The following is a 14,097-nucleotide window of genomic DNA, read 5'->3' on the forward strand; positions in this document are numbered from 1 at the left end:
TTAAGTGACACCTCATTCTTAATAAGTAGTGTTTAATATGATCCCCCCGTCCCTGCTACTATAGGAGCTTCAACTCTTCTTGGAAGGCTTTCTACAAGGTTTAGGAGTGTTTATGGAAATTTTGGCCATTCTTCCAGAAGCACATTTTTTTAATACAGTTAATATTTGTGAGGGTTGATTTGCTGGATTTCTCTGTGTTTCTAACAGTGTGCTTGTAATTTGTTTTCCCCCTTTTGTCTGTATTAGATAAGTCATCACATCAACAACCAGCATGTTATCTGCAGCTCTTTCTGCTGCAGTGTTCTCCGCAGCACAGAGATGACAGCAGCTTGTGAATGGAGCCTTTCCACGTGAGAAAAAGAAAATTCATGAAAGGACCAAACAGAAACAAACTCAGGTAGAGCTGATGGAAAGGAAAATAAATGGCATAATCAGGTGAAATTCTTCCAATTGTTACAGTGATGAATATAGGAATATAGCAGAAAGCTGCATATATGCACCTCAGTCTATGATTTTATTTGGCGTACCACTTCATGACTAAGCTGTTGTCGTTCCCAATCGCTTCCACTTTGTTATAACACCACTAATAGTCCTTTTCCACTAGTGCCTACTCAGCGCGACTCGGTTTTTTGGTTTCCATTAGCTAGTACTATTAGGTACCAGGTACTTTTTTTAGTACTCGCTCCGTGATATGAAGTAAGCTGAGCCGATCTGAAAACCTGAGCCTGCATGCCACCAAGCATTTAGTCGTGAAGAAGTTTCGTGGCTGGACTTGTTGCATAGGTGGCATCCTATCATGGTACCATGCTGGAATTCATTGAGCACCTCAGAGCGACCTATTCTTTCACAGATGTTTGTAGAAGCGGTCTGCAGGCAGAGGTGTTTGATTTTGCACACCTGCGGCCATGGAGGTAATTGGAACACCTGAATGCAATGATTTGAATGTGTGAGTGAATATGTTTAGAACTGTACTGTACATCGTGTGATGAGAGCTCTTCTACGCATTTTGTTTGGGCTAAGGTGCTTAGCCCACATTAAATTTAGCTGTAGGCCTTTTACAGTGACTCAAGAATTGAGGATTAGTAAGTAAACTTCCAGCAACTCTGGATTTTCAGCATTACAAAGAGGTTCATTTCCTGTTGGGGTACACAATCATGTGAAACTTAGACTGATCAGGCCTAACATTATGACCACTAACAGGTCTCTTAAAACTAGGTCCCTTTTGTGACATAGAGTTTTTGTTTACAGATTACGAACATCGTGAATCCCGTATCTCACTAAGCCCAAGCATAACAGATGGTTAAATTCACTTTTGTCCTCTCATTTTACCATCTACCAAAAATTAACTCTTCATCACGTCATTTAATCCTGAACTAGCGAGATTTTGATGTATTTTGGTTTTAATGACTCTAAATTAAATGTTTTGTTTAGATAAGCTAATTTAACAATTTAATTGTTTACTTTGTATTATAACCATTCATATGATAACTGGTTGATAACAGCCTGATAACAGACGCATGTAGAGATCTCCGCTGGTTTATTTACGAGTTCTAATATCCGCCTGTACGCCTTACATGTGAACGCAACACAAAGCACGCATGTGCAGTTTCTTGTCGAAGCCGATTGGTTCGTTTCAAACTCAGAGCGCCGTCCTATTATTTTGTTTAGCTCTACGTTGGTTAGCATAGAAAAGAATATTCTTCTGTTTTAGCGCCCGATGTTCCAGATATAACAGCAACGTGAGTATGTTTGTCGAGTAGTATCCCAATGTAACGGTTACTGTCCGACTCCTGTTTCGGAAAAGATACCGGACATTTGTTAAAAAGTGTTGTGATTGTTAACTGACAGGTGTGGCTCCTTGTCAAGTGAAGAGTGGCACTAATCAGAAATTTGTGACACATCAATGAAAAGTGCACGAGTGTCTGGAATAGACGTCGATGATACAGTGATGACGTTTGGCTGTGACTTGGCAAAAACGCTCACAAATCTATTGTTACGGTGTTTTCCCCTGCAGTGCTAACCATTGTTGTTAGCTGGCTAACTTAGCAGTTAAATCGTAGCAATGAGCTAATCAGTCGTTGGCTAACGAAGCTGACTCACTTCTTTTGTTTATTTATTTGTTTGCCGAATTCACAGCGACCCTCTGAAACGCCTGCTTTTTGAAGGGCGGGATTTGCACCAACTTGATGACCATACTAAATTGATAAATGTCATGTTTTTGTACAGCGAGATGTGTATGTGTGATCATTTAGCCCTGTGGGCTGTTTTGACAGTTAATTTTTAAATCTACAGTTGCTTTCTCATTTTGTTGTTGTTGTTGCAGGATGATGGAATCATGCCCTGACAAGGCTGATAAGCAGGAACAGGTAGCAGCTGACGTTTTGAAAGGGGCGCACTTATCAGAAGTTGGCACCTTACCAGACTCACAGGTAAACCAGGTCTTTTATACAGTGCTGACATAAACGCTTGTGTTGACCATACGGGTGACTGTGTGACAGAAATAACGTGATACGGGGTACCTACTATGTTTAAAACATTATGAAGTGTTTACAGCAGCATGCGCACACTTGGCTGTACACCTGGGGGTTTCGTGCCTAAGAATCGGTCCAAGCACACTCTATTAAACAGAAATGTGTACAGATTCAGCCTATTTTGGGCCATTTTCTAAACATTTCTATCCACAATTCTTCAATAACTGCACCCCAAATGTCTCCATGCAGTCAAAACCTTGTACATAAAAAAATATAAATCACAATCACCGTCAGAAAGACTATCCCCAAGGGGCAATTAAGATACAACAGAGCAGCATGATGTTGAAGATAAAGACGGGGCATAAACAGGCAATAAGAGTGAGATAATAAATACACAGAATATACATCATATACACAGTTTTAAAATTAAAGTGACTGAATATAACTGACTGAAAATAGATAATTTATTAAATATGTTACAAATAAAACTAGGATTTCATTGATGTAACTTTTCCTGGACTGATACTGACTTGTTATTAGTAGTAATGAAGGAGCTGATATATATTTGCTGTCAAATAAATAATAATTTAATGTTGGTGTCCAAATTTAGACTAAAACAGTTCACCAGTCATTCAGTGTGTTATTTGTTAACACAGGGAACACTGCTATTCAGAAGCAGTGTTAAATGGGACTAATAACCAAAACAAGTAAGTATGTCAGGGGATTTGAATGGCCAGCTAAAGTTTGCCTGTGAAACAAAGGCTACGTTCACACTGCAGGTCTTGATGCTCAATTCCGATTTTTTGATCAAATCCGATTTTTTTGTCTGCTCGTTCACACTACAAATAAAATGCGACAGCAAACGCGCTCTAGTGTGAACGCTCAAAGCGGCCCGCATGCGCAAAAGAAGATGTCACACACAACGCGCTCTGTTTAGACCCAGAGCAACAGTATTGTTTGACTGATGGCCTTAATATAAAGACTTCGGTCTTCACGTTTCCCAATTTTTGCTTTAAGTTATTTTGTTATTTACATAATAATGTAAATAACCTAATAATGATCCTTATTGCTGTTTAAGAGAGGAGCGGTGCTTCAAATGATAGCTGCAGATTTCTGTCAGAATCTGCAGATTATACAGTACAAATAAAATGTTCACGTTGTCTTCCCAACAGTTTCACTGACATCCACACTGGATGGCCAGGAAGCGTTCGCGATGTCTTCTCGGGCGCTGATAATTGGCTTCAGTCTTGTGTCGGTGACGTAAAAGGCGGATTTAATGCGACTTGACCGTTCAAACAGCAGTCGCTTTCTAAAACATCGGATATGTATCGGATTCAGTACCACATACGAAAGTGACCCAGATCGGATTTGAAAATATCGGATTTGCGCCGTTCACACTGTCATAGCATGATCGGATATGGGTCGCATAGGGTCAAAAAATCGGATTTGATGCGCTTTCGCCTGCAGTGTGAACGTAGCCAAAGTGGTGGATTGTTTTCACAGTAACCGAAGCGTATGAGGTAACTGAAGGAAAGTCTGCTCAGAGGTGTGGAAAGTTCAGCAGGAGGACAATGCTGGTGGTGAAGGACTCAACGGGGCAAATACATCAATTAGTTTTTCAGCTATAAATAGATGACTCTAGCACTTAAAAAAAAAAAAAAGTATTCGCAGATTTAGTCCCAGCTGTCTCCATTTTTGATTTCACAACAGCAGTGAAAGTTACTGCTGTAGATTATGTTGAAGCCACAGTCTTGGTTGTTAGAGACCCGCAGGGAGTGACGGAGATGTTGAGTAGATGAAGCCGGGTGGAGTGAGAGAAAAAAGTTTTCTAAAGTGGACGAGAGCAGCGCTTTTTACTGTGATTGCAATTAAAAAGCCATCAAGAGTCTTTTATCAAACCACCTGATCAACAAGCATCCTTTCACTGGTCCCATCCCCCGGCTCTTGGTTCCACATGTGCCCGAAGAAAGACAACGTTAAAACCAAAGCTGTCAGAATGCAGACGAACTAGTTTAGTTCAGTTGAGCCATCTTTCAATTTGGCTGAATTCCTTTTAAACTTTGCTGCAGACTGATGGGAGACATCCGCTCTCTCCTCTTTCAGAGGTATTTGTACAGATACCAGAAACGTGTCTAAAATATTGGTAAAAATGGCAGCGCTGCTGTCACTGTTTCTTAGAAAGCAAGAAATGTTGTCCCAGTGTTGCATTTAATGACATTAAATGCATCATTTGATTGGCAGCATATTTGAGATAAATGGTTTTTATCTGACAGCCAAACAACTTGCATTACATGTGAACAGACTGATATAACTGGACACAAACACTAATAACACGTTTCAGCCTGGTTAGTATTATTTATGTGTAAATAATCTTGTTTGCACTGTCACAGCTCTGCCTTTCTGCTGCTTCCTAATTTCAGTTCATTCTTGTATATGTCGCATAAATTCACAGCAAGTCGCCTCAAAATGCTTAATGTGGTTAAGGTAAAGAGCAAATCACATGACCCCATATAAGCCAGCGCTTATCACAACATTGCAGCATTTACCTAGTGGTTTACTTATCTTCATGTGTGCAGTCTGAGGCTGTCATTGTTCTCCAGTTTAGCCATGCAAATGCCCCTTTGTGTGCTTTCTTGTTCTTTTATGTTGTTTTAAGTCTATCTTTCCTGTTTCTGTTTATTTATTTATTTATTTATTTTTATATAAAGGCTGTACCTTCCAGGAACAATAAGGGCAAAAAACATGCCACTTTTATATGATGCACTCACATGTACATGTTAAACATTGTTCACTGGCCCTTCTTAAATGAAACAAATAATAGAAATGATGTGTTTTTCTGTCGGCCACAGAGCAGCCAGTGCAGAAAGGGGAAGAAATAATGCTGAATATCGTTAAATAATCGGATGGATTCTAAATCAGATCCAAGAGTTCAAGTTCTTATGGCTTCATACTTTTAGTGTGAAAGGGAGGAAAAAACCACTCGGTGGCAGATGGAACCAATAAAAGACAAAAAAATATTCAATTAAGGATACAAAAAAGTGGAAATTATAATACTAAATGAATAACATAGTAACAGTAAATTATATTAAGACTAAGACATTAAACTGAATGGATTGAAACTTTATAAGTAACATAGTCCACTGTTCCACAGACGATTGTTCAGCGACTGTTGGTGGGAGGCTGGGAGACCTGGAGGCAGAATGTGGTGTTAATATGCAACAAAATTATGTCAGGATGTTTCAAGAAAGTTTACTGAACAGTGATTTGTTGACGTTTGCAGACAGTAAATGATGTAAACGTTCTATCCTTACACACTCCCAAATTTGACGTGTCAGTTTACTGAATATGTAACCCCACTTGTTTACTTTTCCTGTCATATGAAGTGTAACTAGTGTGATTTGTTTACATCTGGGTCTCACATCACCAGCTTCTTCAGCGTGTTTGAAGTAGCTCCTTTTTAGGTACAAAATCATCATCTGAGGCTGACGCGTGGCTCTCAGACATCCGGGCTTGTCTCATTGCACCAAGGAATATAAATGCATGACGTTTGTAATATAATGTATTGTGGAGCTGATGCATGGAATGCGATGTTTTGGCTTTGTACAACAGAGCTGGTGTGTTTAAAAAACAAAACAAAAAATGCTGCGACATTTGTGTCGGTGCCTCTGACCAGTGTCTGGGAAGGTTTGGGACTGCAGTGCATGTGGAAATGGGATTAGGTGTTTTAGTCTGGCAGGGACCGCTAGAACCTTCAACCAGCCAGGCTGCCACATTTTTGTAATGTTTTTACATTTTAGGTAAGATTAAAACATTAAACTGGAAACAGTGGAGCTTTTTTGCACCCAAGTCAAATTCAAGCTTTCATTTACTCTGTTTCTTCAGTGTGTTGAGTTGGGTAAGATGCATATATTTGACTATTAAGATATTTAGGTACTTGGTTATACATTTTGGGATTTGGCAAGCAGCAAACTCTCAATGTGAAGAATTAAGCCAAAAACTGCAGTTCCTCTAAGAGCCACTAGAGGCTCCAGAAGTGGTCCAGTCCCTGTAGGCTCCCATGTTGAAAAGTTTACAGCACAAATGAACATGTTAACCTTTCAGCCTTGGTGTTGGTGCAGGCCTCAGGTTCAGACTCGGAGGTAATGAAACTGTTTTGCTGATGTTAAAAACATGTGCAGGCCCCCAATTTCCCACAGAGGAAACTGATTATGAACCAATAATGAAGTGTTAATGGAACCTTATGTATAAACACCTACATATCCATCCATGGCCTGTTGTGCAAACTGAACGTAACACCAAAAATCTCATCGTTCACTTTGTGATTTTTCACTGAAATCCGATGTTTCCTGCAGGATTCCTGCACCGAGGAGAAAGAACACCTTCAGGTCTACCTCCGAGTCCGACCTTTCACCTCAGCAGAGACAAACAGTGGAGAGTCTCAGGTAAAAAAAGAATGAAGTCATGGACGTGAGAGTAATTAATATGCTGGATATTGATTGGAACTGAATTTGTGTTCAAAGTGCAGACACCGAATTCAAAGGCCATCGAATAAACAGAACAGGCTTTGTTTTGTGGTGGAGAACTTCTTCCACAGTGTCAGAATGATGAGGTTCTGCTGATGCTTCTGCAGATCATGTTAAGTGAATGTAAACTGAACCAGAATAACCCCCGTCTGTGTTCCTCCTGTTACTTATTCATTCACTAACAGGACTGTGTTACCATCAAGCTCCCTGACACAGTTCTGCTCAAGCCTCCCAGTTCGTCCCTCTCAGCAAGACTGAGCACCGACAAAGCTTTTCCACAGACTGGACAGCACTTCCAGTTCTCTCAGGTTGGTGTTTCCTGGTGTCACAAAGTGTTTTTATCATCAATGCCCACAGAAAGATTCTGATGTTCCTTATAAATGATCCATACCCTGTCTTTTTTGCTCAGTCTCAGGCCAGAATGTTGGAGAATTCCTCATATTTAAATATGAGACGATAAGTTTACCGTCAGTACAGATGTGCCTTTTTCCTTCCTTGGACAGGTGTATGGCCCTGAGACAACACAGAGGGAGCTGTTCGCAGGCACGGTGAAGGATTTGGTGAAAGATGTTCTCGAAGGCAGAAACTCTCTGGTTTTCACTTATGGAGTCACAAATGCTGGGAAGACCTTTACATTCCTCGGTATGTGGCAGTCCCTCATGTCCTGAAGTGCATCACTTTTTATGTCAGGCAAAGTTGCTTTGCAGTTTTGTATGAAAACCATCTGACTGATGCCATCTTGTGGTGGATCAGTGTAACAGCAACAAACACTCATGATTGTGAGTCCACTGTCTTCAACACTGGATCTCGTCCAGCTGCTGTCTTGAACCTGTTTTGATGAACTCTATACTCTAACATGGAAAGACATTTAAAAAAAAAAAGAAATAACAGTTGAGCTGTTTAACTCATCTAAAATTGATGTGCAAGAGTTAAAGCTTACTAGCTTTACCTATCAAGTCGCAATTCAAACTTTAGCTAGCTTCACTTTTATATACGACTGCCAGGACTATTCGACAGAGTCGCTGAGTTTTCCTTTTAAAAAATAATTTCTTTTCTTTTCCTTTGGAGGTATTTGATCTCATTAAACAGCCTGTATGGCTTTCATGCTCAGGCTTGTGGAGCAGCCTGTAGAAGTGAGATCAGAATCAGTGTTTTGAGTTTTTATTGTAAAGGCTAACAAACGTGTGTGGGCTGGCTGGTTGATGATGATGGATTTAACTGTAAGAAATTAATTGTACATTCATTCCCTTGATTAGCGATGAGAATCGATAAGAATTTAGCTGGTTTCTGATTCATTATCGATTTTTGTTTTCACCATGTTAAAAGTCGCCACCGTCTCTCAGCAGGATTTCAAAGACATCGATGCTGTGTGGTCGCCTGTTTGTGCTCTTTGTTGTGATCAGTGTTGGAGTTGTTACTTAAAGTATTGCACAGGATACTTTTTGCTAAAGTGAGGCAGCAAGTTAATTAATTACTCCCAGGCGAAAGTCATTCATTATACTACTCCACGAAATCAGCCAATCACAGTGCAAGCAGATCGCCAGTTCCAAGGAATTGAACTACTGGGAACCAGTTCTTGATTCTCATCCCTTGATGTGATTCTCACGTCACGATTTAACACTTCATACTTTTATGACTTTTATTCTATGTTAATAACTGACTGACTTTGAAAGTTAATAAAACTCGACTGCCTGTCGATGTGTCACAGTCCATCATCATGCTTGTGTCACTCAAGGTCCGGATTCTGACGCTGGCATCCTGCCCAGGTCTCTCGATGTCATCTTCAGCAGCATCAATGAAAAGGTTTTCCCTGGAATGAGCATCAAGCCGCATCGCTGCCGAGAGTTCACAAGGCTCACTGTGGAGCAGCAGACGGAGGAAGCATTGTTCAAGCGAAGCCTCCTCAGACAGCTAAAAGAGGTAATGTGTGTGTGTGTGTGTGCGTGTGTGTGTGTGTGTGTGTGAGTGAGCAGACACACACACTGTGTTTTCATATCTTTGTGGGGACACCTAAGTAACATAATACTTTCCCTAACCTTAACCATCAAAAATGAACTAAACCTAACCACAACCTAACTGTGACCCTGACACCAAAACCACATTTTGAGTCCTTCACATGCGGCATGTTCGAGCGGCACAAAGTTCTGCTGTGTGTGTGTGTGTGTGTGTGTGTGTGTGTGTGTGTGTGTGTGTGTGTGTGTGTGTGTGTGTGTGTGTGTGTGTGTGTGTGTGTGTGACTGCAGTCATAAACATGTTGTAGGAAGTATTTCCTGACAGTGAAGAAAGACTCTGCTGTGGGAACACCCGACACCCACCCTGTGGGGCCAATCAGTGATAGTCTGTTCTGGAAGGTTTTGAACGTTGTTCTGTTGTGTTTTAAAGAATTGAAGCTGTGTTTTACCTTTGTTTGTTTGTTTTTGTTTTTTTGGAGCTTGTCGGCAATATTTTCATACACATATTTGCAGTCAAATATAGAAATGTATCAGCTACGCCTCACACAGCACATGATCATCAGAGGACCATTAAAAACCTTCTATAGAGCAGTGTCTGCTGCACAGTTTCATCACATTAGGGGGAAGTGAGGCCAGAATAACAAACAAACAAGGGACATTTTAAACAGTAGGATGTGAGGAAGAGCCAGGTGCTAGCAGAACCATTCAACATGCACACCAATGAGCCCTGCAGACGGACACTCAAAGATCCTCGTGAGCAGAGAGGGAGAAAACAAACAGGTGCACAAGAACGCAGGATTGCAATTAGACTCAAATATCAGCAGGGCTCTAACAGGGTGTTAATATACGGCTCAAAGAAAGCATTGCACAGCACTGCAAGATTGAATATTTGCTCTGAACCCACAAAGTGGTTTTCAGAATTGCAGGAGTGGTTTTATTTTACTGTTGCATCCTGTAAACCATTTTAAAGCTTGTGATGAGTCTTTGGTGAATCTCAATCATGTGGTGAACTCTTCTCTAAAGGTTTTTGTCTGCTCTTGCTTATCAGCCACACATGGTTTTATGTATTTATAATATTTTATTATTTTTGCTTTAGAGTGCAAAGAGCAACATCAGTCTGAACTCGACCAACAGGACTGTCATTGAAGGCAAGTTTTACATTTTAATGTTGCGCATGCAACACTGAACATGTCTGTGCTGTTAATATTAATGTTGTAGTTATGACAAACATTACAGATCAAGCTCCAAGACACGAATGTATTTTACAAAAGCAGTGGGGATGGTACAGTGTGTGTGTAAATGTGTGTGTCTGCTGCAGGCACCTCCATGCTGTGGACCAATGCAGAGGATGAAATCTCACTGGAGGTGGAAGCTAACACCAAGTTCTCTGTTTGGGTTTCTTTCTGTGAAATTTACAACGAGAACATTCACGACCTCCTGGAAGTGGCGCCTGGTGGGGCCCTGAGGAGGACCGCACTGCGCCTCTCGCAGGATGTCAAGGGAAACGCGTTCGTCAAAGGTCAAATCTAAAATTATAAGTAAAAGCAGAACTAAATGTCAGCTTTATCGTAAGTTTTCTTATGAGAATGTAGGAGAGCCTTCTCAGTGACTCGTACGCTGTGTTTGTGTATTTCCATCTAGATCTGCGCTGGGTTCAGGTCAACAGTGCCGAAGAGGCGTACATGGTGATGAAGTTGGGAAAGAAGAACCAGAGCTTCTCCTCCACTCGACTCAATCACCTGTCCAGCAGGAGGTGAGGACGACAGGCTGCAGCATTTAGACCCAGGCTGAGGCTGCGTCCACATGTACACGGGTGTTTTTTATAAACAGTGGATGTCAACAAATCCCGTCACACGTGCAGTTTTGGAAATATATCTCCATCTGCTTGTACACGAAGTCAAAGACTGTCAAGAACACGCCAAAGCAGCAGGTGACCAAATAATCCTGACTGTGTAGAAATGTTGGCCAATCAGAAGTGTAGAAGCCTGGGAGGGGAAGCGTAAACAAAGATGGCGCATAGAAGCAGTCTGTCTAAATACAGGCACAGTGACTGTGTGTGAAAACAGCATCATTGTAGAAATTTGTCTCATGTAAACAATAACATGGCGCACAGCTTTGACGTCGGGTGAATAAATCTGTTTTCTACATGTAAACGCAAAAACTACGTTTTAAAAAATCTCAGTTTTCAGTGATTTTAAACGGCGTTTATATGTGGACGAAAGGCCCAAACGCATGGAAAAAGCTGCGTTTTCAAAAACACCCGAGGACGTGTGAAATGAACTGTGGTTCGTTTGTGTGAACGCAGTGATCCCACTCAGGTGTGGACCAACCGCACTGAGACTCTTTGGAGTAGGTGCTCTAAGAATGTGAATGAATGTGTTATGGAGAAAGTCCTGGCAGCCCAGTGCTCAGACTTTGGGTTTAGGTGTGGACGAGGAAACGTCAAAGGTGTGCGTCGTTTTTGATGCCACGCTTTACGCCACATTATTGTTTAAATGACATAAATTTCTACAGTGGCAGAGACAAAATACTGATGCTGTTGATCTGACCATCTGCAGTTTTACACGCTTACATGTCCCTCCATTGAGAAAAGCAGAGGTGTCAGATTCTACGTTCAACACAGACACACTCACGACCCAAATCCCAACATCGGTTTTGAATAAATTAATTTTTTTAAAATTAAATTTATGTGTTTTATTCATTTCTAAGATGTGAGTCTACACCAACCAAAATACTGTCTTTAGTTATTAACATTTGAAATGATGAAGGCACTTGAAAAGTAACAAAGTTATCTGCCTGTTCAGAAAAAGGTTTTGTGAGGGTACAAAACCCTGTTTACTGTTTCCCTCCCAGGCTTCTAGGCTTCTGATTGGCCAGCATTTCGTTTTTAGCGTTTACATGTGGACGGAGATTTTTTTTTTTTTTTTTTTCAGAACTGCACGTGTGGACAGGTTTTTTTTTTTTTTTTTTTTAAAGGAAAAATCTTGTTTTCAAAAATACCCGTGCACGTGTGGATGTAGCCTAAAGGTTTCATCAGTGGTGAATAGTTGAGTCATTTAAGGAGGCAGCACTAATACTTTAGTCTGTCTGACATCATTTCAGCCCTTTGACCAACAAGGTTTTTCAAAAGTGACAGAACTGAATGCAAAGTTAAAATGAGGAATGATCAGTTTTGTCCAGTGAACTTGTGTTTGTACAGTGTTTTCCTGCATGCAACATGCAATGAACGTTTCTTGGTGTCATACGTGTTTGCAGCAGTGAATTTCCACAGTTTAAGACTCTGCACACTGAACTCCACGTTTGTTTTACTTCAGACTTTTAAACAGCACGAGATTGATCAGGTTCTGACATCATTAAACATGACAAAGTCAGTCATAGTGGTCAGTATCAGGCAATATATACTAGTGAGAAAGAGAAGAGCTTTTACAGACCTCACTACAATTATGTATTTAATATGAAGCAACGCCTGCTCTGGGCCGTTACCCCATGAACTGCACGAGAGGGCGGATCTGTTACCGAGAAATTGTTCTGCTTTTTTTCTTTTTTCATTGAAATGTGTGCTGTGATTCTTCTTCGTGCAGCCACAGCATTTTCTCCATTCGAATTTTGAGGATTGAGGACGTCGGGACACCGAGGGTCCAAACTGTCAGCGAGTGAGTAAAACCAGTGTTTGAGCACATAAACGAGTGTTTGATGTGTTCTCAGATAGTTAAAAATAACTGTGTGAGGTGGGATTTAAGCTTCTTCGTCAAATCTATACCATATGTATGTTGTAACAACAAATCCTTCTGGGAAGGGTAAGCCGTAAGCTGATATGCACTTTCCTAAAAATGTAACTGCGTGTCAGTACTGTCATTTCCTCCAATGCATTTGTGGTTACTACATATGAAACTGTTTTTTTGCAAAAGGCTGGCATAGAAAGAATCAACTGGAAGACAGAAACCCAGCAGAAATTCCAAAGCAACACAAGCCCACTGTGCACACGTGTAAATGCTGCTGTGGCTGCTAGCATAGACTACCTTATTGGCTTTATCTAGATTCAGCACAAAGTATGCTCTGTGTTGTTTGTGTCTTCAGGTTGTGTCTGTGTGACCTGGCTGGCTCTGAGCGTTGTGCGAAGACTCACAACAAAGGAGAGCGTCTGAAAGAAGCAGGAAACATCAACACGTCGCTGCTCATTCTGGGAAAATGCATCAATGCTCTGAGACACAATCAGCAGGCCAAGTGAGAGTTTTATCCATCCTTCGTTCCCTCTCTGTCTTTGGTTGATATTGAGTTTTATTTATATCATAAATCACAACACTTATCACCACACTTTGTCACGGGCTAAATATCCCTACAATATTAGAGGGGAAACCCCAACAATCATGCGAGGGAGCACTTGGTAACAGTGGGAAAGAAACGCTCCCTCTGAACAGGAAGAAAGCTCGATCAGAACTTTGCTCAGAGAGGAGCAGCTGCTGCTGAGGGTGAAGGGAGGAGCAGAGAGCAGAGTAAACTAATGTTTAAATGCAGATGGTGCATGAACGCTGTACGTAAAAGGTGGACTTTTGTTTTTATCTCAGGAAAGTGAAGCCAGGACACTGGCTGCTTTGGACCTGCATTTTTTTCAAAGTGTGACAAACAAAAGCATCAGATGCCTTTAAAGATCTTTTTCAAATGTTGCAGGATTAATGATCCAGTCTGCTGTACGGTTAAAAATGACAGAATTACTGCAGACATCCGCAACTCGTCTCGTTTTAGCCTGATTTTAAATCTTCTTGCAGTCTGGTTTAATGCTTCCTATAGCTTCTCTGGAGAATGCTGGAGGCCACTGCTTAAAGGAGTGTGAACAATGCATTGGTAGTGGACACAAACACAAGTGCTAATGCTGATGCATGTGTTATAAAAATGCATTACTGTTTCACAGTGAAGCTGCTCTGTACTCTTTGCCCGTTCCCTCCAGGCTGCTGCAGCACGTTCCCTTCAGAGAAAGCAAGCTGACCCACTACCTGCAGAGCTTCTTCTGTGGTCGGGGTAAAGCCTGCATGATCATCAACATCAACCAGTGCGCCTCCATGTACGACGAGACGCTCAACGTCCTCAAGTTCTCTGCTGTGGCGCAGAAGGTTCATACATGTTTCATTGTGTTTGTTCGTGGGCTCCGGGCTG

At 41.2% G+C, this 14,097-nt stretch overlaps 1 protein-coding gene across 6 annotated transcripts in view; it reads left to right on the forward strand.

The window, feature by feature from the left end:
- Window positions 1-320: 320 nt before the first annotated feature.
- kif20ba (kinesin family member 20Ba) overlaps window positions 321-14,097 on the forward strand; it is a 64,096-nt gene continuing 50,319 nt past the window's right edge. For 5 of the 6 annotated variants that reach the window (XM_026189918.2, XM_026189919.2, XM_080288182.1 and 2 more), the window contains exons 1-12: window positions 321-397; window positions 2,324-2,429; window positions 6,824-6,913; window positions 7,180-7,302; window positions 7,498-7,636; window positions 8,730-8,914; window positions 10,043-10,094; window positions 10,265-10,465; window positions 10,588-10,699; window positions 12,528-12,599; window positions 13,024-13,170; window positions 13,892-14,054. In XM_026189918.2, the coding sequence (XP_026045703.2) occupies window positions 336-397; window positions 2,324-2,429; window positions 6,824-6,913; window positions 7,180-7,302; window positions 7,498-7,636; window positions 8,730-8,914; window positions 10,043-10,094; window positions 10,265-10,465; window positions 10,588-10,699; window positions 12,528-12,599; window positions 13,024-13,170; window positions 13,892-14,054 (1,452 nt within the window). In that variant the 5' untranslated portion in view covers window positions 321-335. Of the gene's footprint in view, window positions 398-1,604; window positions 1,740-2,323; window positions 2,430-6,823; window positions 6,914-7,179; window positions 7,303-7,497; window positions 7,637-8,729; window positions 8,915-10,042; window positions 10,095-10,264; window positions 10,466-10,587; window positions 10,700-12,527; window positions 12,600-13,023; window positions 13,171-13,891; window positions 14,055-14,097 lie in introns of those variants that run through there. The other variant, XM_026189920.2, reaches the window with a different exon arrangement.

Source organism: Astatotilapia calliptera, chromosome 13 (genome assembly GCF_964374335.1).
Source record: "Astatotilapia calliptera chromosome 13, fAstCal68.1, whole genome shotgun sequence".
NCBI classification, from domain to species: domain Eukaryota; kingdom Metazoa; phylum Chordata; class Actinopteri; order Cichliformes; family Cichlidae; genus Astatotilapia; species Astatotilapia calliptera.